Consider the following 24,953-nt stretch of genomic DNA (forward strand, 5'->3'; position numbering starts at 1 on the left):
GAATGCAACAGTGAGAGGTAGGACCATGAAGGAAACCTGCTGCTACTTACTGAGGGTTGGTGGGAATTAGGAGGTCTGATCCTAACCCCAGGGCAGATAGGAACTTTAATCCCTTATGTTAGAAATTGAGTGAACCCAAAGGTCTGACCAGTGGGAGATGAGGAGAAGGAATTGGAGACCAATGGGGAAGGAAGTCTACTTCCTGTACCACTAATAACTGCCCTAAAACATTGAGCTTCTGCCTTATGCTGTCTTTGGCTACCTTCAGCAGCCAGGTTTCCAAGAAACCTACAAAACCAGTTAATTCAGAGGCTGCTAGCCTCTTTGGAACGGTTAAATAATACAGTTCCCAGGAGCAGGCAAGCAACCTGCCAATTGTGTTGCCTCCAGGCACTCAGGAGAATGATTTTAAATTTTAAAACTATTATCTTCCATGACCTAAATCCAACCATTTTGGGGGATTAAGATTCACTTCATGAAATGAAATTTAATAGCATGCTTCCCACTAAGTAAATTCCGTACACACATTTAATGCAAAAACCATGCTAATAAGAAGATTCATCTCAATGTAGATTGTTTTGTTTTGTTTTATGCAATTTATACTTTGTGAGCCAGCAAGTGGAAGTTGCAATGTGTAGGCAACAGAAAATTCCAAGGAGGGCTACATTTGATTGTTATTAGCTACATTCAATATTGCCTAGGATCAAGGGCAGGACTTTCTAGAATCCCTACAGTGTAGAAAAAGGCCATTTGGCTTGTCAGGTCTGCACCACCTCACTGGGAAGCATCCCACCCGGACACAACACTCCTACCCTATCCCTGCATTTCCCATGGCTAATCCATCTAGCCTCCATTGCCTAGATACTACAGGTCAATTTAGCATAGACAATCCACCTATAACCTGCACATCTTTGCACTGTGGGAGGAAAATGGAGCACCCACACAGACACAGGGAGAACATACAAACACCACTCAAGCAGTCACCAAAGGCTGGGATCGAACCCAGCCAGGCAGCAGTGCTGACCATGAGCCACTGTGCTGCCCAACTTGTTGCAAGGTTATCAATGGATCACTTACAACAGTTCAAAGGTCACTATAGAGCAATTCAATGGTTAAAGGTAGTTAGTTATGTATGAAAGAGAAAGAGACAGACAGACAGACAGAAGTAGGCTCCATGTTAAGCAGTGCTGTCATTTAGCTGGAATGCTGAACAAACAACTGAACTACACTGGTTCTATGTTGCGACTCAGGGATGAATTCCAAGAATAGTTGTGAAGCTCTGTGCTCCTAGGGCTCTCAAAAGAGTTTTAGAAACAACTTGATGCAACTGAACAAGATTAGAACTCAGGGAAAAGGAAGGAGCAGGGCCTGTTGGGTAAAGCTACCAACAAAGAAAGGTTAGCTTTGTGGCAGTGAATAAGTACTAGAGTTCCGGTTCCCAGAATCCAGTGAAGTATACTCCCAGGGTAGGAAGGTGATCAAACATAACTTCAGCCGTCATTGTGGCAATCCATGCAGCTCTTAAAGGAATCTCAAGGTCAGATCATCAGAAGAATTGTGATCTCTTATGAAGTTTTGATGAGAGTTGAAAACTACCATGTCAGAGTCATAGAACCATACAGCAGAAAAACAGACCTTCAGTCTAATTCATCCATGCCAGACTTCCCAATATGACCTAGTCCCATTTGCCAACATTTGGCCCATATCTGTCTAAATCCTTTTAATTCATACACCCATCCAAATGCCTTTTAAATGTTGTAATTGAACCAGACCCCATCACTTCCTTTGAAAGCGCATTCCATTTATGCACCTGCCTCTATTTGAAAAAGTTCTTTTTAAAGCTTTCCCCTTTCACCTTGAATCCAAGCCCCCTAATTTTGGACTGCTTAACCCTTGGTAAAAGACCTTGGTTATTCACCATATCCATGCTTCTCATGATTCTATAACCATCTAAGTTTACCCTTCAACCTCCGACATTCTAGTGAAAAATGTCCCAGTCTATTCAGCCTTTGCGTTTAACTCGAACTCTGCAATCCTGGCAACGTCCTTGTCATTCTTGTCTGCATCCTCTCAAGTTTAACAACATCCTTCCTATAGAAGGGTGACCAGAATTGTATGCAGTATTCCAAAGGTATTCCAATGCCCTGTACTGGTGCAAAATAAGATCTCAACTCCTGTACTCAATGTTCTTACCAATGAAGGAAAACGTGCCAAACACCTTCACCACCCTGTTTACCTCTGTCTCCACTTTTAAGGAACAGCGTACCTGCACTCTGGGTCTCTTTGTTCAATAACACTCCCCACTGCACTACCATTCACTGTATAAATGCTTCCCTGGCTTGCCTTACCAAAATGCAACACCTCACATTTATCTAAATTAAACTCCGTCTGCCAATCCTCGGCCCATTGGCCCTTCTGATCAAGGCCCATTGTACTCTTCTTCACTGTCCACTACACCATCTATTTTGAGTTATCTTCAAGCTTACTAACCACACCTCCTTTATTCACATCCAAATCATTTATATAAAAAAAGCAGAGGACCCAGCACCAATCCTGTGGCACACCACTGGTCACAGGCCTTAAGTCCAAAAAGTAACCCTCTATCACCACCTTCTAACTCCTACCTTCAAGCTAATTTTGTATCCAATTGGCTACCTCCCCCAAATCCCATGTGTTCTAACCTTACTAACCAGTCTACTATGAAGAACCTTGTCAATAACATCCAGGGATTGCTGAGATATTTGATTCTTGATTGAATTTGCCATTTGATGTGCACTATGGGTGTTTTATTGTTATTTGTTACCCAAATCTGACTCAAGTTAATTTTCGATGGGTGCAGATGCATGGTTTCTTGCAAGTAGAGTCACAGGTAGACAGGGTGACGAAGAAGAAGTTTGGCATGCTTGCCTCCATTGGTCAGAACACTGTGTGTAGGAGGTGGGGCATCATGTTGCGGCTATACAGGACATTGGTGAGGCCACTTTTAGAATACTGCATTTTATAGGAATTATGTTGTTAAACTTGAGAGAGCGCAGAAAAGATTTACAAGAATGTTGCCAGAATTGGATTGTTTGAGTTATAGGGAGAGGCTGAGGGTCTTTTTACCTAGGGGGGCAGAGGCTGGTGGTTGACCTTACAGACATTTATAAACTCATAAGAGGCATGGATTTGGTGAAAACCAAGATATTTTTCCCAGGGTAGGGAATCCAAAACTAGATGGCATAGGTTTAAGGTGAGAGAAGGGTATCTTTCTCACGTCGAGAACAGTGTGTGTAAGGAATGAGCTGCCAGAGGAGGTGGCACAGGCTGGTACAATTACAACATTTAAAATGCATCTGAATGCGTACATGAATAGGAAAGATTTGGAGGCTATAAGGGCCAAATGCAAGCAAATGAGATTAAATCAGTTTAGGATATCTCATCAGTGAGGAGAAGTTGGACCAACAAGTCTCTTTCCATGCTGTATAATTCCACAACTCTATGTTCGAATATGATTTTCATATTCCAGATTGTGGTCTAACTTTGCACATGAAGGTTTATTGTGGATTGTACAAACTAAATGAATTTTGTGGCTTTAATCTGTTAGTAAGTATCTGGCATCTCATACTTTATCATCTTTATAAAAAGAGATAGATTGTAATATACTTTGGGGCTCTTCTGGGAGTTGATATCCACAACTAAATATGAGTGTTGGGTCTTGTTATGCTTAAAGCTGAGAATATTTTCATGGTGAATGTTGCTGTACATATTGAACACCAAAACAACTCTGTGGGCTGCTATGGCTTTTCTGGAGAGGAAAGATTTATCCTCCAATGATTTGCAAAACTTAACCAAGGTTGTGCTAATCATTAGCAAGAAATCTGGAGTTAGAATTAAAAGCAGGGACAAAGAAGACATATATAGTTGAGTTAATAGCGCAGCATCTGGGATTGAAAGATAAAGAGATCAACCCAAGGTAAATACAGCTTGAATTTGCCAGAATGGAGTTGCAGATGAGGTAGAAAGGGAAAAAGAAGTGAGAAAAATTGAGCTTGAAAAAGCCAAAAATGTTTGAACTTGAACTCCAGAGAGACGTTGACTTGGGAGGAAAATGATAAGATAAAGGAAACTTCAAAGTGAGAAAGAAATCGGAAAACATGAATACGATAAAGATTAGCGGCGAAAGGGAGTCTTGTCCCATTTTAAAAATTAACATAAATAAATCTTAATTTAGTTCCTAAGTGTATTAAGGAAAGGGTCAAGACGTACCTTCAACAATACAACAGAAATTGCTGGAGAAACTCAACAGACCTGGCAGCATCTGTTTTGAGCCCAATGTCCTAAATCCTTCTTCAGAGAGACATTTTCCCTCTTTTCAGAAAATTCATCAAGAAAAATTGACCTGAATAAGGGACTCATGAATTCTTGTGCTACAAAACATCTTGAGTGATAAGGCAATGAATGTTTATTCAAGACTTTTAGAAAAATAATCCTCAGAATATCAAAACGTTAGAAATGTGGTACTTAACACTTAGAAGTTTATTCCTGAAGTTTACTAAATAAAGTTTTACAACAATAAGGATGAAACATAATGAGACTTTTATTGAATTCACTTTGAAAACGGAAATGTTATCAGACTGATGGCTTTGTTAATTGGAATTAGAGCAAACCTTTGAAAATATGAAGGATTTCATGATTAGGAAGAAGTTGGGAATGGAATTTTAATGACAATTTGGTCCTATTTAGATGAGCGCCTGGTATCTCATCCATATTTGCCTCATGTTAATTTACAGTGTTAGAATTTGTTATATATGTACATTGTAGATTGTGTGAACATTCTGCCTTTGCATTGTAAAGTGTATAGTTGTTTGATCAAAACAGTGGAATCTTGTAACTTTATTCTCTTGGTAAGTACTTGGGATCTCACACTTTGTCAAATTTTTTAGAGGTTCCTGATTCCCACCCGATTGTAATAAATTTGGAGGCCTGGTCCAGAAGCATTATCAATTCTGAAGCCCCAATTCAATGGGCAGCCTGCTAAGAGAAACAGTTAATGCACAATCCAGTTCTGGTACTCACTGAATACATACAATTTGATAATCAAAACAATTTGCTTGATAATGTGGGCATCTCCTTCATTCAGCTTCAATTTTTTATTTTCTTATATTACAGATCAGAATTGGTACTTTTATCAGTCAGTTTGATGATGGTCTCACAACATTTATCCTATTATTTCTTTATCAGCTCAAAGGTAGGATCATAATGAACAATAAATATTACTTTGTTAAACCTACCGATATTAGGCACAAAAGACATATCAGGTGCTCAACATTTAACCTTAAACCAGCATTTATACCTTTGCTGCACTGAGAAAGTACACTTATGAAAAGACCTTCTAACATCCTCTTCAAACAACTTATTAACTATAGAGTATCAGAACTTCAGGTGCTGCAAGCCATGTGGGCAAACTGTACAGGTGAAGGCCAGAGGTGCTGCTTTTTCCAGTGTACAAATTTCTAGCTATGGAAGACACCATTGTCTGAGTCAGAGATTTAAAAAAAATAAATCTTCCAGAGATACTTCCTTTCTGTAGTTGGGCACATAGTTTAAAATGAGTGCAGGATGAATCATGTTATTCAGTTTTTTACAAGGTAAGGTATTCCCAACGTTGAATGATAAGTTTACTTAAGCAAAAGATAGATGTTTAAAAATGCTTTTAAAGCAAACAGGTCAGATCTTGTCCCTAAAGCGAGCAGCCCAGAATCCAACATTTCTGTATCTCAGCCAATTTTACAACAGGTTTCCTGAATGGAGATTGATTCCTCAACATGCACTTTCTTCTTTTATATATTATCTAACTTTTTAAACTGGTGCCCTACATTCCATTTAGTGACTCTAGCCATTGACGACCAAGCATTATTGCATTCACAGAAAAGAACAGTCATCACTTGTGTTAATAAATCTATTTGGGCTTTACACCTAACTCAATGCAGTTCATCAGCAGAATTCCCAGTGAAGATATTTCCAATGACAACTGCTTCTTGTGAAATTTATAAGGAGAAATGAAAACTCCAAGGGCTCTGTTTAAAGAACTAAGGAGAGAAATTAATGAAGTAGCTCTACCAAGAACTGGCACAGATGCCATGAGCTAATAGCATCCTTCTTTGATGTATCATTATATCACAGTTGCTGCCATATCTCTTCCTCGATACTCTTTTCCATTGCTATTAACCAGATATTGAGTGTTAAATTTCAGGTTCACCCACTGTTTACAAAAAAAGCACAGAAAATAGGTTAGGCCTCGCGCAGCTTGAGCCATCCACTTCTCCACAGTCCTGGTGACAATGATGGAACAAAGTGAAACAGTAGTAAAAACGTAATTCCCCTACCTGCGCAGACATATCAATTAACTTTGCTAGTTGAATCTTACTTCCTTCATCAGTCTTTAAGAAGTCAAGCAAGCTACCTACAGCAGAATAAGTCACACATTCAAATCACATTATAGTCAACATCATTGACAATCAAGAAAGAGAATGCCATTGGATCAATGACACACTCCACATACTAAACTACCTTCTATTTTTCTCAGGTAGGAAGTTCTATATTGGCAAGTAACCAAAAATCAGAGTACACATGGTAGAGCTCAAATTCATTGTCAAATAAATTGCAGCAAAATTTGGACTTCATTGAACCCACTTTATTAGCAGAAATCATACACAACAAAGGCCAAGTCTGGGGGAAAAAGCCCACCCAATGGGATGTCTGAAAAATAGTTGTCCAGCTATTGGGTCAAGCCACTTGTCTGTTACAACTGTCAGCTAAGGGCCAATTCCTTTACATTTGTAAAAGGTAAATCCTGCTCTACGTCTGCTTCCTGAAACTGATTGCAACCCGAGGTGCTTCACTGGCTGAATAGTAATGTTGATCATCCCCATCCTTCTTTTTGTAGTGAGGAAAATTCCCCCAAATTTATCAACAGCAAATGAGCAAATTCGCTGTGGAGGTTAACAGGTAACAACAGTTCACCCAAATATTGCCAATAAAGCTTGAGAGGGCCCGCTTGTGTATCAATGATAGTGTCCATACCCCTGGACTAGGAGGCCTGGGTTTAAGGCCCACCTGCTCCAAAGGTATGTGATAATATCCCTGAACAGGTTAAAAAAATGAAGCTTGAGGCACAATTTCAAGCCTCTCAGGGCACATGCTCTGTATCTTGTGTCAATATATGGCTCCTAAACAGTCCCACATAAACTCCCACCCCATTTCTATAGTTTTGTGCAAAATGACAGAAATAGCAAACAAATTATTTAATTCCAATTTACAATGATAGACAGCGACAAGCCTGTGCATAAAATAAACATGTTATTTAATCAATATTTTATAGATCAAGAAAATCATAGTTAGTACAAATAAATGGTAGCTTTATTTAGGTTAATATGCTTTCACAGTTGCAATTGCATCGGAAAACATGCTGCAGTATCTCCACTGTACCTTTTGCCATGTATTCTGTCACTATGTAGATGGGCTCTTTCGTTACAACGGCATACAACTGCACCAGCTTGTCGTGACGAAGTGTCTTCATTAGATTGGCTTCTGCCAAGAATGCCTCAGGAGACATGCTACCTTCTTTCAGCATTTTAATAGCAACCTTGATATTGTCCTTATAGTGGCCTAGGATTTTAAAAACAAACACAGTTCTGAAAATTCAATTCAATTGGTTACAATCTCCACCAGGAGATACCATGTTAATACCAGGTTAATATTCAAGCGAACTTTAATATGAAGCTACAACATAGGAATACTTGCATGCCAAACAGTGGAAGCAGCATGTGAGAAGGAGTTATGTAATCCTACAATCAATAGATCAGAGGTATGTTTTCCAAACCTGCAAAGCTAGTTGTGAACAGTGGTAGGTAATTAGGAATAAATCTTCTGACAATTGGGAATGACAGTTAGATTGCCACTCTGCTCTTTCTTACTTATGATGCCGCAGAGCTCTGAAAATGCAGATCAGGCCTGATCTCAGAGTCTTCCAGTGCAGCATAGGATCAATGTTGGAGACGAAACCATTGGTCTTTCTTCAGCAGTAAACTGCCATAATGCAGGGTTTATAGGTTCAACGTCACTTTGACCAGCTAAAGGGAGAAAAGAAGCATGCAAAGTAAGTTGATGGATGAGTATGGTAGCAGGTAGGCAGGTGACAGATCGGGTGGAAGGTACGCAATGGGCTTGATGGCAAAAAAGTGACTGGATATTATGGCAGAGATAACAAGATGTAGAGCTGGATGAACACGGCAGGCCAAGCAGCATCATAGGAGCAGGAAAGCTGACATTTCGGGCCTAGACCCTAGGTCGGAAATGTCAGCCTTCCAAGACCTATGATGCTGCTTGGCCTGCTGTGTTCATCCAGCTCTGCACCTTGTTATCTTGGATTCTCCAGCATCTGCAGTTTCTTTTATCTCTGATACAATATTAACCCAGGATATTATGGCAGGTAGGTAAAGGTTAGAACATCAAGTGAGTACGGGGATACGGTGTCAGCTGGATGAGGAGGCAGGGTGACAGGCCAGGGGTTATACAGGGCAATCAAGTACCAGAAAAGGAGAATTCCGTGCCGTGGACCAACTGTTGAAGGACTAGTTCCTGGGGTTGGGGTTCTGATGGTGGGGAAGGGGTCAGGTATCAGGAGGAGGGAGATTAGACAGGAGGGGTGGAGGTATTGGGTTTCCAAGATAAGGTTGGATTGAATATCAGAGATGAAAGTGTCAGACTGGGTGTCTGATGGAGGTATCAACTTGATCTGATTAATTCAGGAGTTAGAGCAGGTTTTAATCTCCCTAACTTATCCTGTGTAATCATTTTGGTAAGTAAGTTGGAACCCTTCCGAAGTTTCTGACTCTTAACTCAGAATTGTGAACTTTTACAAATTAGGGTCAGGAGTAAGCCATTTGGTCCTCATACCTGCTCTGCCATTCAAAAACATCATGAACCATCATGATTGCTTTATGTTCCAGCCTAGCTCCTTTAACCTTTTACCACATATTTACCAATAAACTCTAGGTAGAAAAATTTTAAGAAGTCTGCTTCCACAGCTTTTTGATGAAGAGAAATTCCAAAATTTCACAACAGTCCATGAGAAAGACTTCTCATTATCTCTGTCTCAAATTGGTGATCCATACTTTAAACTATGATTCCTAATTCCACATCACCCCAAAGGAGGAAACATCCTTTCTGCATCCATCCTGTCAAGGCCTCTCAGAATCTTGCATATTTCAATCAAGTTATCTTTTACACTTCCGAACTTTAATGACTACAAGCCCAATCTATCCAACCTTTCCTCCAAAGGCAACACACCCATTTCAGATATTAGTCTGGGAAACCATCTCAAATAATTTGCAATGTATTTACTTCCTTACGTAAGGGGACTAATACTTTATACAGTATTCAAGATACCTTTGCAGAACTGCAAAATAATCTCCTGAAATTTGCATTTAATTTCCCTCACAGTAAATGATAATATTCTAAATGAAATGCAGTACCTGTTTACTAACCTCTTCTGCTTCGTGCACAAAGGCATCAGATACTTCTGCATCTCAAAGCATCTCAAAGCACTGCAATCTCTCATCATTTAGACCTCAAGCTTTTATTCTTCATGCCAGAATGGACGATTTCACATTTTCCAACATTATATTTGATTTACCATTGCCCATTTGCTTAACCTATCTACCAACTTTTTAGCCTCTTTACATCCTCTTCACAACTTAGTTTCCTTTTTATCTTACTATCATTAAGAAATTAAACCTTCCTCCTCTTCATCCAAGTCACCTATATGAATTGTAAAAAGCTGAGGCCCCTGCAGTACCTCTGTTGCATACCACTCATTACACGGTGCCAATGAAAAAATAACCCATTTATACGTACTTTCAATTTTCTGTTAAAAAGCTAAATTCTACCTAAGCCAACATATTACCCCCTGCAATATTTTCTGCAGTAACTTTCAATGTGAAACTTTATTAAATATCTTCTACAAATTTAAGTATAGTACATTCCATTTAACCACAGCTCATATACCTCCTCAAAGAAATCCAACAGATTGTTTTCTGGAAGAGAGGTCATTTTTAGGCAATGTTAACTCTGTCTGATAACCTTGGACTTGTCCAAGGGTTCTGCTAAAATCTCATTAATACCATCTTCCCTATGATAAACATTAAGCTAACTGGCCTATTGTTTCCTGTTTTCTGTCTTCTTTTCTTTGAATAAAGGACTTACATTCACTATTAAATGAGACATTCCTCCAATCTAAAAAACGTCAAAAAATTAAAGCCAATGATTCAAGTGTTTAATGAAACACACTTTCTAAATATCGTAAATGAAGTCCTCTAGGGTCTGGCACATGTCAGCCCATTGTTAAAAATTTTGTTCAGTACCATTTCCCTTGTGATTCTTATTTTCTTGAGTTACTCCCTCACTTCTACTTTCTGATTTACAGTTGTTTTTTTAGTATCGTCTACAGAGAAGACTATTCAAGACATCTGTCATTGCCTTTGTTTTCTATTATTAATTCCCCAGACTCACTTTCTATGGGACAATATTCAAATTGTTAACCCTTGCCCTTTTAAAATATGTACAGAAACTCTTACTATCTATTTTTATATTTCTAGTTAGGTTTTTCTCATACTCTATTCTTTCCTTTTTGAAGTTATCCTTTGCTGTCCTTTATATTTTGAACAATCTTCTAAACTGACACATATCTTTTTTGTAACTATATGCTTTTTCTTTAGGTTTGATACTTTTTTGAAGTTAACCATGGATTGTGGGTCCTCCTCTTGAATTTCTCTCTCTCTTGGAATGTATCCATTTTGTGTATTCTTAAATATCTGCCACTGCAACTCTGTTGATATATCCATTCACTAGCTTGTCAGTTCACAGTCGTTATCTCTGCATTCATACCTTCATAACTATATTTATTTATGTATTAAATATTAGGCTTGGACCCGTTCTTCTTTCGCTCAAACCCAAATGTAAAATTCAAACACTTTTGGTCAGAGATACCTTGTGGCACTTTACTGCACTGTCATTAAGTAATCCTATCCCATTGCACAATGCCAGGTATTATGCATTTGGTAGCACTGTGGAAGGTTCTCTATTCTTTCTTCTCCATCTTTAGTGCACTGTCAGGATGGTTTCCGGTTCACAAATCCAATCCAGAGAAAAGATTGCTTCAGAAATTCAGATTTTCATTCTAGGTAGCGTGGTCATCATGGGAGCTGTGGTTGCAGCCAAAGAAAAGAGTTTAAAAGAAGCCACAGGGGCTGAGGGATACAGAAGGGGGCTGTTTATAATGGTCCACCCCTGCGCCTTAGAAGTTGTCATAGGTGTAAGAAGAATAATATCAGCAAATTTCCCTCACCCCTTACCCATTCTCCACATCTCATCAATGCCAATACATGACCACCTCAAGTTCCCACCTGTGATATTTTGCCAGATGACCACTGCTGGTACCTTGTGGCATTTGCCACCTCTATCATTATGTAGTACTGGTTAAAGAGTTGCTTGAGGAAGTACATCGCCACCAATCCTCTTTTCTCTGTTTTGTCTTGGATGGACAAATACCTTTGCTTAACAGAATTTACCTATCTCAGATTTAACATTAACAACTGATCTGACATCTGCTATCACTCGTGGAAGACGGTTCCAAGCATCTACCAACCTTCTTGTATAGAAGAGCTTCCTAACATTTCCCTGAATGATCCAGCCATAATTCTCTATGCCCCCAGTTCCGGAATCCCTAACCAGTAGAAATAGTTTATCTTTATCTACTCTGGATTTTTTTCCTGTTAATATCTTGAAGACTTTGATCAGATCACTCCCTTAACTTTATAAACTCTAGGAAAACAATCCGTTCTCTTAACTTAATCAATGAGATTCAGGTATCATTCTTGGAAATTTGCATTGTACTTCCTCCAAGGCTAATATATCCTTTGTAGATCTGCTCACAGTATGCCAGGTAACGTCTAACCAGAGTTTTGTATAATTGTAGCATTACTTCTGCATCCTTATACTATAGTGGTCTAGATTTAAGACCGGCATTTCATTAGTTTTCTTGATTATTTTCTGCATCTGTTCATGGCATTTTAAAGTTTCATGCCTCTGAACTCCCAAGTCTGTTTGGGTATCTATTGTATAAACTGTTGGCCTGCAAACTGTCCACTTACTTCCGAGATAAAGTGGAGTTGTGATCAAAGAGCACATCAGCATTTCTATTTGGATATAAAATTAATGTTTCATGTTGCCATGAAGACAAAGGAAATTATTTTCAGGTTATAGACTTTCATACAAACCAATGAATATTTCAGCCAGACAGAGAACAGAGGTTCCATCTGGTCGTCCATGATATTAGGGACCAACCAAACTGCTTCAAAATATATTAAGAAGATAGCCTATAGCCTAATTTCATTTATTTTAAAGGTAAGTGTGAGGCTTTGCATTCCAGATGCAATTTGATTATTCAAACTACTCAACTATAAGCAAAACACACTTTATTTTACACTATAATTAAAATACAATCAAAATAAAAATAAAAGAATCAGCTAAACCATAACTCTACCAAAATGCTTAACAGAACAATATATATATATTTACTACTACCAATTAACTGTTCCAATACAGTAACATCCTACAAGCCCACCTATGGCAAAGGCAAATTCAGTACAATAGATTGTCTCACATGCAGTTCTAGCAGCAAGAGAACACTAGCTTTTAGTTACAATATAGAGAGGCATAAGAGCTCCGACATCCAGCTTCTGCAACTGCTGAAAGCTAAAACTAAACATCCTGGTTCTATGGGAGTTTGGCCCCACTAATTCGGGCTGCTTTTATGTTCCAACTTTAAAAGAAACCCAAGGCCTCATAAGCTGCTTACTTTATTGGCTTTGTGCACCTCTTGTCACCTCTTTCTCGGCCTTTCTTCAAACAAAAATAAGACAAAATAAAGTCATAGAATCACCACTATACACATAAAGGTTTCTGGACTTCATGAGTTACCACTGTGGAATGTAGGAGGGAGAAAGTCTCTCGTCAAAAAGATATATTGGAATACTTGTTCTGGTGTAATGGGACAAGAAGAAACATCGGTACAGGTTTACTGTTGTTCATAGATGTAAGAACCTCTCCACAAACTGATAAAAACATGTAGAGATGGTACCTCAAACTTACAACTTGGCTAAGCAGGAATACAGGAACCCACTGGAAGATGCGATAACTGTGAAAAGTTTGCTAACAATACCGTGATTCTGTGGAGTGAGAGTTGGGTAATAAGCATACAAGCAGACTGTCATTTTCTGCAGTTAAAGCATAAGTTTCCTATAATAGGAAAACAATGTTTAGGTAACAGCATTTTTCTCATCATTTGTTATGGGAGGAGCATTAAAGAATGAAATCATTTCAGGCCATTCTTTCACCTATTAATTGGAAGTTCCAAATAGCTAGCATTGTAACATCTTTCAAGGTATGTTTCAATGTGCTTCACATGTAGAACATAGAAGAGTACAGCAGAGGAATAGGCCCTTCTGCCCACCATGTCTATGGCAACCAGAATGCCATTCATGCATAATACCATACACATAAAAGGCCTTTCCAACTCAACTATGTGAGTGTAGCGCTGGCAGAGAGAGAGCACCTCTGAGGACAATCTTGTCCCTGGTACAATTGCTGGCCAGTCCTTCCACAGCAAAGTTCAACTGGAAAAGGAGAAATATTATAAATATTGCAACATCCAAATTGGGCAGGGGGAAATTACTATTGAATCTTTCCATTCACTACTTTATGACAATTCTACTGGCAATGTACACGGATAAATGCTGTGTCTATTTCAAGTGTCAGAGAATCTAAATATGCAACCATTGTCAGGAAACTGACATAAAACTGACCACTGGACAAAATATGTCGCCTGTGGAACTCAGTGAGTGACTTAATGTTTTCAAGAATAAGAAGAAAAATGCATTATTTATTTGGAAAACAACGGGGCTAGTAACGTTCTCACGAACTATACTGCAAGTTAGATCAAGGATAAGAAACGTGGTTTTTTTTTTATAAAGCTATGTCTCTCAAAATCCTACTTTACTTTTTGATGCAAGAATGATTAGTGCATTGGACTGAAGATTAACAGAGATATAACAGTAGTGGAATGATAGAATCAGCTTTATGAACTCGACAGGCATTGTATATACCAACATCTGTCGGGTGCTGGCATCTATTAGCTGTCTAGTTATGTGGTAAGATATTGGTTCTCAAGTGACACATCAGTTTTTAACATCATTTTGCAGATAGCAGTCAACTTGTTCTAATGAGGAACTCTGTCATTTGATTGATATTTGAATGGAACATACATAATTCTTGCACTATTTAAACATTTCAGTCTGAACAAATTAAAGATGACAGACATCATCTAATTTGAATCATTGAATTCTTTTAATTATCCTACGCACTCCTTTGGAACAAACATCAAGAGATATGTATTTCATGCTACTATCCTCAATAAAAAAACTACACCATGTATGTAGAGGAGATAATGGGAACTGCAGATGCTGGAGATTCCAAGATAATAAAATGTGAGGCTGGATGAACACAGCAGGCCAAGCAGCATCTCAGGAGCACATGAGATGCTGCTTGGCCTGCTGTGTTCATCCAGCCTCACATTTTATTATCTTACACCATGTATGTCACATCTGACCAAGAACTGTTTACTATTAGTAAACAAACATTTGTTTAATATTAGTTCCAAATGTGTTTAGGCAATGATTCACTGTCTCCATGCTTATAAGCCAGTTTATTTCAGATTTTTAAAAAATTTATCTTTATTTATCCTAGCCTAATGAGAATTGTAAATATGATTACAAACATACTGGTCAAATATTTTTAGAAAAAGTTTTCAATAACGAAATCAAGAAGAGAATAAAGCAGAAGATTTCCATTTCCAGGCATACTATTGTGATGATGTAATTTAAAATCTTCAAGTAAACTGTAAGTTGTCATCCCCTGCTAAATATTTCATCCTTTGTTTAATTACTGATGACAAGAAAGTTTTTTGTAGATGCCCTCTGCTAACTTGTTAAGTGATTGTGCTCTCCATTCACATGTATCATGGAAATACTTGAATCAACCACTAATCAGATAAGCCGAATACCAGCATTTGTAAGCAGACCTTGTGGCTTTTACAGTTGTGTATTTCTAAATATGTGCTTAAGAAAATCTACCAAACACTCTAAAAACAGGAAATGAGATCAATACCAGCATAAAATATAGAAAGGTCTTTCTTTAAAACGGTGAAATAATCTACTGCATATGCTTTGATCATTGTTTTTTTCTCTCCTCTCAGTTGTTTACTTGCTGTTTACAATGTTCTTTTTCCCAAGTTTACCATCAAAGTTACAATAATCAAACCTGGCAGTAATTATATACTCATGACATTATGAGGCATTGGAAGGCAAGCATGTCATATAATGTCTTATCCCCTCCCTTATCTGCAATCACATCAATCTAACTTTCCACTTGAAGCACTATCTATCCAAATGACTTACTTTTAATGAGACTATCAAATTCATTTAGACCTGACTTGACAGAAGTATAAAGTATATAAAATAAAAAGAAGCATGAAAAGGATGGATAGTCAGTGTCTTTTTCCCAAGGTGCAAATGCCAAATATTAGGCATTTTAAGAGGGAGGCAGGTGAAAGAAGATTAGACAAAGGGATAAGGTCCAAATGTAGGCAGATGGAATTAATTTAGAAATGAATCATGGTCAGCACAGACATGGTGGGCCAAAGGGTCTATTCCTGTGCTGTACTGAATTGTCCTATGTGCTGTGGACTAGTATCCACTGACACAACAACAGCTGGGAATTCCAGCTGTCATAAATCAGAAACAATTAAGGTAGCGTTTGGCTGGCTGCTTTCAATAGGGCAACAGCTAGTGAGAAATACATAGAGTGGGATTTGCAGGGAAGACACAGAGATGCAAAATAACATTATAGTCATAAGAGTGGACTTCTCCTAATAGAATAAAGGCAGAGATAAGGAGGATATCCTCCTTTCAGATATATGAAGGAGAAGTTTCTTGATCAGTGTTGCTCTGTTAATAAGGGAAGAGACATTGTTAGATCTTGTCCTGGTGAATGTGGAATGTTGAATGGGTCAAATGTCAATACAGGAATATTTTGGCAATCACAATATCTTAAGGTTTGATTAGCTATGGAAAAAGAAAGGAGCAATCCAGCATAAACAAACTTAATTAGAGCAGGGCCAATTTGATGAATGAAAATCAATTTGGATCAGAGTTCCCAGGATAATAACAGAGAACAGGGTGATTGAGAAAAATAACGGAATGACTAATGTCTGGCTCAATAAAGAAAACTCCGAGGGAACGTAGAATAAGCAATAAAAGGGACACAGAGTACGAAAAGAGGCTAATAGCTAATATAAAAGGAATCCAAAAGTCTTCTGTAAGCAACCAGATCAAGAAAAAAACAATACGAGAAATGGGGAAGATTTGGGACCAAAATGGATTCTGTCATTGATGAAAAGAGCTTGGCCAAGTTTCAAAGTGAGTAATTTGTATATAGAATCCTGAGTATCTTGACAAGGCGCATGAAGAAAGGATGTTTCCTAACTCAGTACATTGACAGGCCGACAAGGGGAGAGGCCATTCTAGACTTGATGCTCGGAAACGAGCCGGGGCAGGTATCAGATCTTGTGGTGGGAGAGCATTTTGGTGATAGTGACCATAACTGCCTCACATTCTACATAACTATGGAGAAGGAGAGGATTAGGCAAAATAGGAGGATATTTAATTGGGGAAGAGAAAACCATGATGCGATTAGACATGAGTTAGGAAGCATGGACTGGGAGCAATTGTTCCATGGTAAAGGCACTATAGACACGTGGAGACTGTTAAGGAACAGTTGTTGTGAGTGATGAATAAAGATGTCCCTCTGAGACAGGCAAGAAGGGGTAAGATAAAGGAACCTTGGATGACGAGAGTGGTGGAGCTTCTCGTCAAAAGGAAGAAGGTAGCTTACAAAAGGTGGAGGAAGCTAGGGTCAAGCTCAGCTCTAGAGGATTACAGACAGGCGAGGAAAGAGCTCAAAAATGGTCTGAGGAGAGCCAGGAGGGGGCACGAGAAAGGCTTGGCAGAACAGATTAGGGAGAACACAAAGGCATTTTACACTTATGTGAGGAATAAGAGAATGGTCAAAGAAAGAGTAGGGCTGATCAGGGATAGCATAGGGAACTTGTGTGTGGAGTCTGAGGTGGTAGGGGAAGCCCTAAATGAGTTTTTTGCTTCTGTCTTTACGAAAGAAACGAACTTTGTAGTGAATGAAACCTTTGAAGAGCAGATGTGCATGCTGGAATGCATAGAGATAGAGGAAGCTGATGTGCTGAAAGTTTTGTCAAACATTAAGATTGACAAGTCGCCAGGCCTGGACCAGATTTGTCCTCGGCTGCTTTGGGAAATGAGAAATGCAATTGCTTTGCCACTTGTGAAGATCTTTGCATCCTCGCTCTCCACTGGAGTCGTACCTGAGGACTGAAGAGAGGCAAATGTAATTCCTCTCTTCAAGAAAGGAAATAGGGAAATCCCCGGCAATTACAGACCAGTAAGTCTCACGTCTGTCATCTGCAAGGTGTTAGAAAGGATTCTGAGGGATAGGATTTATGACCATCTGGAAGACCATGGCTTGATTAAGTGCAGTCAACATGGCTTTGAGAGGGGCAGGTCATGCCTCACAAACCTTATTGAGTTCTTCGAGGATGTGACTAGAAAAGTTGATGAGGGTCGAGCTGTGGATGTGGTATATAGGGACTTCAGCAAGGCATTTGATAAGGTTCCCCATGGTAGGCTCATTCAGAAGGTCAGGAGGAATGGGATACAGAGGAACTTAGCTGTCTGGATACAGAATTGGCTGGCCAACAGAAGACAGCGAGTGGTAGTAGAAGGAAAATATTCTGCCTGGAAGTCAGTGGTGAGTGGTGTTCCACAGGGCTCTGTCCTTGGGCCGCTACTGTTTCTAATTTTTATTAATGACTTGGATGAGGGGATTGAAGGATGGGTCAGCAAGTTTGCAGACGACACAAAGGTTGGAGGTGTCGTTGACAGTATAGAGGGCTGTTGTAGGCTGCAGCGGGACATTGACAGGATGCAGAGATGGGCTGAGAGGTGGCAGATGGAGTTCAACCTGGATAAATGCGAGGTGATGCATTTTGGAAGGTCAAATTTGAAAGCTGAGTACAGGATTAAGGATAGGATTCTTGGCAGTGTGGAGGAACAGAGGGATCTTGGTGTGCAGATACATAGATCCCTTAAAATGGCCACCCAAGTGGACAGGGTTGTTAAGAAAGCATATGGTGTTTTGGCTTTCATTAACAGGGGAATTGAGTTTAAGAGTCGTGAGATCTTATTGCAGGTCTATAAAACTTTGGTTAGACTGCACTTGGAATACTGTGTCCAGTTCTGGTCGCCCTATTATAGGAAAGATGTGAATGCTTTGGAGAGGGTTCAGAGGAGGTTTACCAGGATGCTGCCTGGACTGGAGGGCTTATCTTATGAAGAGAGGTTGACTGAGCTCGGACATTTTTCATTGGAGAAAAGGAGGAGGAGAGGGGACCTAATTGAGGTATACAAGATAATGAGAGGCATAGATAGAGTTGATAGCCAGAGACTATTTCCCAGGGCAGAAATGGCTAACACGAGGGGTCATAGTTTTAAGCTGGTTGGAGGAAAGTATAGACGGGATGTCAGAGGCGGGTTCTTTACACAGACAGTTGTGAGAGCATGGAATGCGTTGCCAGCAGCAGTTGTAGACGCAAGGTCATCGGGGACATTTAAGAGACTGCTGGAGATGGATATGGTCACAGAAATTTGAGGGTGCATACATGAGGATCAATGGTTGGCACAACATCGTGGGCTGAAGGGCCTGTTCTGTGCTGTACTGTTCTATGTTCTATGCATGAACTATGTGGCACCGTTTAGTAAACAGGAGTTGCCTTTTCAAGACAGAGTCAAGGAGAACTTTTGGTCTCAGGGAATGTGTACTTTTCTGTCTCAGAAACTGGATGTTTTTAAATCAAAGGTAAATAGGTCTTGCAAGCAAGAAGATCATAGCCTATCAGGCAGAATATGCTCAAGGGGTCAAACGGCTGACAGCTGTTCACCTTTTTGTCTGCCTAACTGTGAAATGGAGGCAGATTCAATAATGGCTTTTGACACATTACTGCATGAGTGCCTGAATGGGAAGAAAATCCAGGGCTATAGGAAAAGACAAAGAAATAAGGTGAGCTAAATTGCTCTGAAAGGGAGTTGGCAGTAGTTGATAGGCAACATTGGTTTCATCTGTGCTATGATTGGGTTTATGGCTCTATAATTTTAATTTTTTCAGAACAATAAGGAAAATTGTGCTGTTTCACCAGAGTTTCTACCAATCTCCTACATGATGCAATATTAATAAATGCCAAAGGTTATGGTACTGCCTTATAAGACATCATCTATTATTGTTGTGTCACCGTAGTTTTAGCAAACCATAGGGCTGCTCTCTCACTAGAGAGAGACAACTGATGGGGACTTAACCTGAATACCTCGAAAATTCAGTTAAGAGGAGAAATTGAGAAGGTTAGGCCTTCATAGTAACCTCAACCCTTTATGGGAATTGAACCCATGCCACTGGCATAACATGGCTTTGCAAACCAACCATCCAGCCAACTGAGCTAAACCTATTCTTAAACAGCTATATTAGGGCAAACAATGGCAATGGCATGTACACCTTAAAGTGTTACATTTACTGAAGAGACAGCATGAAAAATGTAGTTTAATATGTTTCACATTCCACTTTTCTCGTAAATTTTTATTCAATGTTCTTCACAGTCCACTCTCTGGATTAAATACAGAAGCACCTGCATTATACCTCACTTATAATGCACAAATCAGAATGGATTGAGCACGGTAGTCCACCAGTGGCTTACATAATTAAAACAATGCATGTAAACCAATGTTACCTATTTTTAAAGGGGTTTCCTCTTTGTTTTTTATATTATTTATAATGAAAAAAGAGAATTATTTTATCACGATTCCAGGCTGCTTTACAGTTATGTTGAATCCCACAAAGATAATACTACAAGGGCCAAGAGCAGGTAGGTGGGGCTAGGTTAGGTTGGAATTATGTTCAGCATGGACTGTTCGGATCTTCTGTTTCCGTATTGTATGACTCTATGACTCTAAGTGTTTATAAAAAAGTATATGCAGCATTAATTGAGTCATTTTTGAACTCACAGAACAGGTATAATATGGAAGGATATATCCAGCATTTATCAAGTAAGACTAGAATTCTTGCTGTGATCTTATACAAACACCAGCATGATGACACTCTGATTAGCACTGCTGTCTCACAACACCAGGACCCAGGTTTGATTCTAGCCTGGGTGACTGACTATGTATGACGTTCGCACATTCTCCCCATGTCTGCAAGGGTTTTCCTCCCCACAGTCCAAAGATGTGCAAGCTAGGTGGTTAGGCTATGATAATTGTCCTGCAGTGTCCAGGGATGTGCAGATTGACTAGATTGACAATAATTCTCCCAAGAGTTGAAGCTTATAAGGCAGGATATAAACTTGCGAAATTTCTTCCAATGTTTGTCGTGAATAAGAATTAATTCATTCATCACTGATTTGATTCATGAGGCAGTGGCAATAGTACTGGAGAAAGTGGAATTTATATCACTGGGAACATCCTACATCTGAATGGTGCTAGTGCGAATGATGGAGCAAGCCAACTAGGGAAGCAGAGAAGGCTTTAAAGTAAATAGTGGGAGCAATGGAGAAAATTTGAGAGATGCAGTAAATCAAAGAATAGAAACAAAGCAAAAGAGGAAGGTATTAAAATGAAAAACAATAAATAGACCACAACAGAAATGGATAAAGTGGACATATCTGTAAGTATATCATCAGGTAAGCCTAAAGGTTAGAAAAATTGTATGCCGACAAAGCTAAAAGTTCCCTATCTGAATGCATGTAGCATTCTGATTAATTCAGACAATTTGATATCAAAGAACAAAGAAAATTACAGCACAGGAACAGCGCCCTTCGGCCCACCAAGCCTGCGCCGATCGAGATCCTCTGTCTCAACCTGTCACCTATTTTCTAAGGGTCTGTATCCCTTTGCTCCCTGCCCATCCATGTACCTGTCCAGATACATCTTAAAAGACACTATCGTGTCTGTGCCTACCACTTCCGCTGGCAATGCGTTCCAGGCACCCACCATCCTCTGCGTAAAGAACTTTCCACGTATATCTCCCATAAACTTTCCTCCTCTCACTTTGAACTCATGACCTCTAGTAATTGAGTCCCCCACTCTGGGAAAAAGCTTCTTGCTATCCACCTTGTCTATATCCCTCGTGATTTTGTAGACGTCAGTAGAAATTTTAAGATTAAATATGTGTAATCAGATAACCATTAACCATTGAAAACTTGTCTGCAGAATGACAGTTTGAAGGGTTGACAATTTTGAAGGGTTTCATACATTTAACAAGAGCAGAAAGTTAGTGAAAGTGATGAGTGGCTCTGTTAATTAATGATTTTATTGACGGAATAGATGAGGATGTCCTAAATTCAGGATAGCAGACTATAGAAGTGGCCTGGAAAGAGAAAAGAATGTTAAAGGCTCGCTCTAATAGTGGGAGTGGTTCACAAGGCTGCTAACAGTAACCACAAAACAGAGTACAAAGGGAGAAAAAAATGAGAGCTCAGTGCACAAATGCAATAATCAGGACGTCTCAATCTATACATAGGCTTGAAAAATCAGACGAGAATAGATCACCTAGAAGATAGAATGCTTTCAGGAAAATTTCTTAGAACAGCTGGCCAGACTTCAGGCCTGAAGTTATGCAATGAAGTCAGAGTAATTAATGATCTCATAGTGAAAGTACCTCAAGGTAGTAATGATTCTACTATGATTAAATTTTACATTCAATTTGCATTTTGTTTTAATTCATTAATGGGATGAGGGCATTGCTGGCTGGGCAGCATTTATTTTCCATCCCTAATTGCCCAGAAGGCAATTCAGAGTCAACAATATGGCTGTGGGTCTGGAGTCACATGTAGGCCAGACCAGGTAAGACCAAGGGTGTGGGGGGAGTTGAAATGGGCAGTGGCCAGGAGGTTAGGCTGGCCGTTTCAGGTCAGACAAAGATGCTCGGTGAAACGGTAACCTAGTCTATGTCTGGTGTCACTGATGTAGAGAAGTCTGTTTCCCTGAGCATCTTCGCCTGGCACAAAACAGCCAGTGCCCATTTCAACTCCCTCCCCGCACCACCCTCACACACCGCCAACCCTGCCACAACCTCCCACAATTACACCTCCGACACACCCATCCTCAGCCTCCTCCAGTATTGCAGTGAATCAGATTGCAAATTTGAGGAACAACAATGCCTGGGCACCTGGCAGCCTGGATGGCTTAACATTGAGTTCTCTAATTTCAAATGACCTTCCCACCCATCCTCAAGCCCCCTTTCCAGCCCGACCTCTTCCACCAACCTGATTCATCCCTCCCATCAACCCACTAGTCCGTACCTACTACTTGTGTCCACCTATCCCACCATTTTGCTAACCCCGTCCACCCCCGACTTTATCTGCAGCTACCCTTATCCCCCACATCCAGTCCTGAAGAAGGGTAATACCCAAAACATTGACTGTTCCTTTCCTCCAGATGTTGCCTGGCTTGCTGTGTTCTTCCAGCTTTCTGTTTGTTTACCTTGGATTCCAGCATCTGCAGTCCTTTTGTCTGTAATATTAGCAGTTATCCATTCAGAATCATTAGTTTATTCCACCAGTTTAATTCCATATTTTAAGAAGCTGAATTGTTCCACAACTCAGGGAGGTCATTATCTAAAATCACGGAAACCCCCAATTCTTTCTCTTGTCACTTGTAGAGCTATGGCAACAAAGAATGAACAACTCAATACTTACTCAGTCCATGAAATCATGGCTGGGTGGACCTTAATGGTACAGCACCAATGGTGCAGCAACACATTTTACAGATCGATATTTACCCAGTCACAAATAGGCCGCTAAATTCAAGCAACAGATTCCATTGACTCTTAAGAGTAATTTTGAAACAAATGGTATTGTACTGGGGTCTTCAGCAAACTTTCTTCCAGCTTGAGAAGCAGTGTCCACATCAATGCTTAACAGAAAACTTAAAGGTGTAATCATATCATGATATAAAAATAGAAGTGGTTTCGCACTGCTGATGTTAATCTGAGACGAGAGGTTGAGGAAATTAGGTGAGTAAAACAGTAAACATTTTTTTTCAAAAGGCAAAGCTGTGTACCTAATTTTGATTCAGGCCATCAGTGGACAAAAAAAAAAGGATGAGAGGTGGGACAACAGGATTTTATATCAGGATCAGAGTATGGGAGTTTGTGGACAACAAGATTGCACAGATCCCCAAATCTGCATGAAATAGCTGCCTTTGGTCACTCTGGCTCAGATTCTTTGGGGGAGAGATTTCTCTTTGCATGTGGCACAACACAAGATAAACATCATTAACCCATGTCACAAAAGTCTCTCCAGGAAATCAACACAAATAAAAAGCTTAATGCCACTTCTAAACAGGCTAATTTTCAACTGAGAGTAAATTAAAGACATGTCAACACCTTGGCCAAGATTTTCAGAGTTGAAGGGCTGCAATTTCCTGCTTCCAGACAGCTTGATGGTATACCATCATTTTCCTGCTTCATGGCTATCCACCCAAAGGCAGCAGATTGATGTTTAGGCCACCTAAAAAGTCTATTAAGGCCACTCCTCAGTCATTGACTAGCACATAGGCATCCCTATTCTGAGCCAAAAGCCTGGTTGGAGGATGGATGCAGCCTCCTGGCGGTACAACAGGGCCTGCACTATGAAAGAAATGGAGGATTATGTGAACAGAGTTAGATCAAAAAGTATAGGAGGACATTTAGGCTGATTATACTGCAGTGACTGGTTATGCCAAATGGTCTGCTTCTTTGCCAGGTGTTTAAAATATGCAAAACGTGGAAATTAGTATCCAGGCACATGCAACTGTGAAGTGAAATGATATGCATACCCTAAGATAGGGCTCTGATGATTGATGCTGTATTTATATTACAAAGGATGGATGCTTGAGATCTGAAATAAAAACAGAAATTGCTGGAAAAAAACTTAACAAGACTGGTTGTATCTGTGTTGACACAGCGTTAACATCTTAGTCACATTGGACTTGAAGTATTAACTCTTTTCTCTCCCCATAAATATAGCCCAACCTGCTGCATTTCTCGAAAACTTGGTGTTTTTCATTTAGAACAATTCTTAATCTATATTTCCACAGATGAATGAAATCATCTATAAACAAAAGAGTGTAACTATGTTCCTACTATGTGCTTTGGGAAGCAAAACAGCAAGTAAAATAATTGGAACCAATTTCCACCTACATTGTACCTGCAGCACACTCGGAGCAAGTTTCTGCCAAACAATTACTTTCCGCATACTTACAGAGGTTTGCATTATACAGGCACCATTTGTATTGGAATGACATTGGCATGCTTGTTATATAAGAGCAGTGGAGCAGCACACAGTTTCCATAAAATTCCTGGTTACTGCAGGTGAAAATAATGGAGCTTCAAATACACTGTATAGTTTCCCATTAAAGGTAAAGACACCATGGTTTAACAGACCATAGGGTTGCTTTCTCATTAGAGAGAGACGAACAACCATGGTTTAACGCTAAGGGTCATCCTGCCTCAAACAAGGGGAGAGGTTGAGATGAAGAATCCTTCATAGTAACCTCAACTGGTGCAGGAATTAAATTCACACTGTTGGCAGCACTCTGCATTGCAAACCAGCCATCCAGCCAAGTGAACTAACTGGAACTTTGTTATTCAGTAAAACATATTGAAGGTACAAGTCAGGACTG

At 39.6% G+C, this 24,953-nt stretch overlaps 1 protein-coding gene across 4 annotated transcripts in view; it reads right to left on the reverse strand.

The window, feature by feature from the left end:
- si:ch73-340m8.2 (proto-oncogene tyrosine-protein kinase LCK) overlaps positions 1-24,953 on the reverse strand; it is a 136,424-nt gene that overhangs the window by 17,078 nt on the left and 94,393 nt on the right. For all 4 annotated transcript variants that reach the window (XM_048530684.1, XM_048530685.1, XM_048530683.1 and 1 more), the window contains exons 9-10: positions 7,471-7,650; positions 6,369-6,445 (exon numbers count right to left, since the gene is read on the reverse strand). In XM_048530684.1, the coding sequence (XP_048386641.1) occupies positions 6,369-6,445; positions 7,471-7,650 (257 nt within the window). The remainder of the gene's footprint in view (positions 1-6,368; positions 6,446-7,470; positions 7,651-24,953) is intronic.

Source organism: Stegostoma tigrinum, chromosome 4 (genome assembly GCF_030684315.1).
Source record: "Stegostoma tigrinum isolate sSteTig4 chromosome 4, sSteTig4.hap1, whole genome shotgun sequence".
Lineage (NCBI taxonomy): Eukaryota > Metazoa > Chordata > Chondrichthyes > Orectolobiformes > Stegostomatidae > Stegostoma > Stegostoma tigrinum.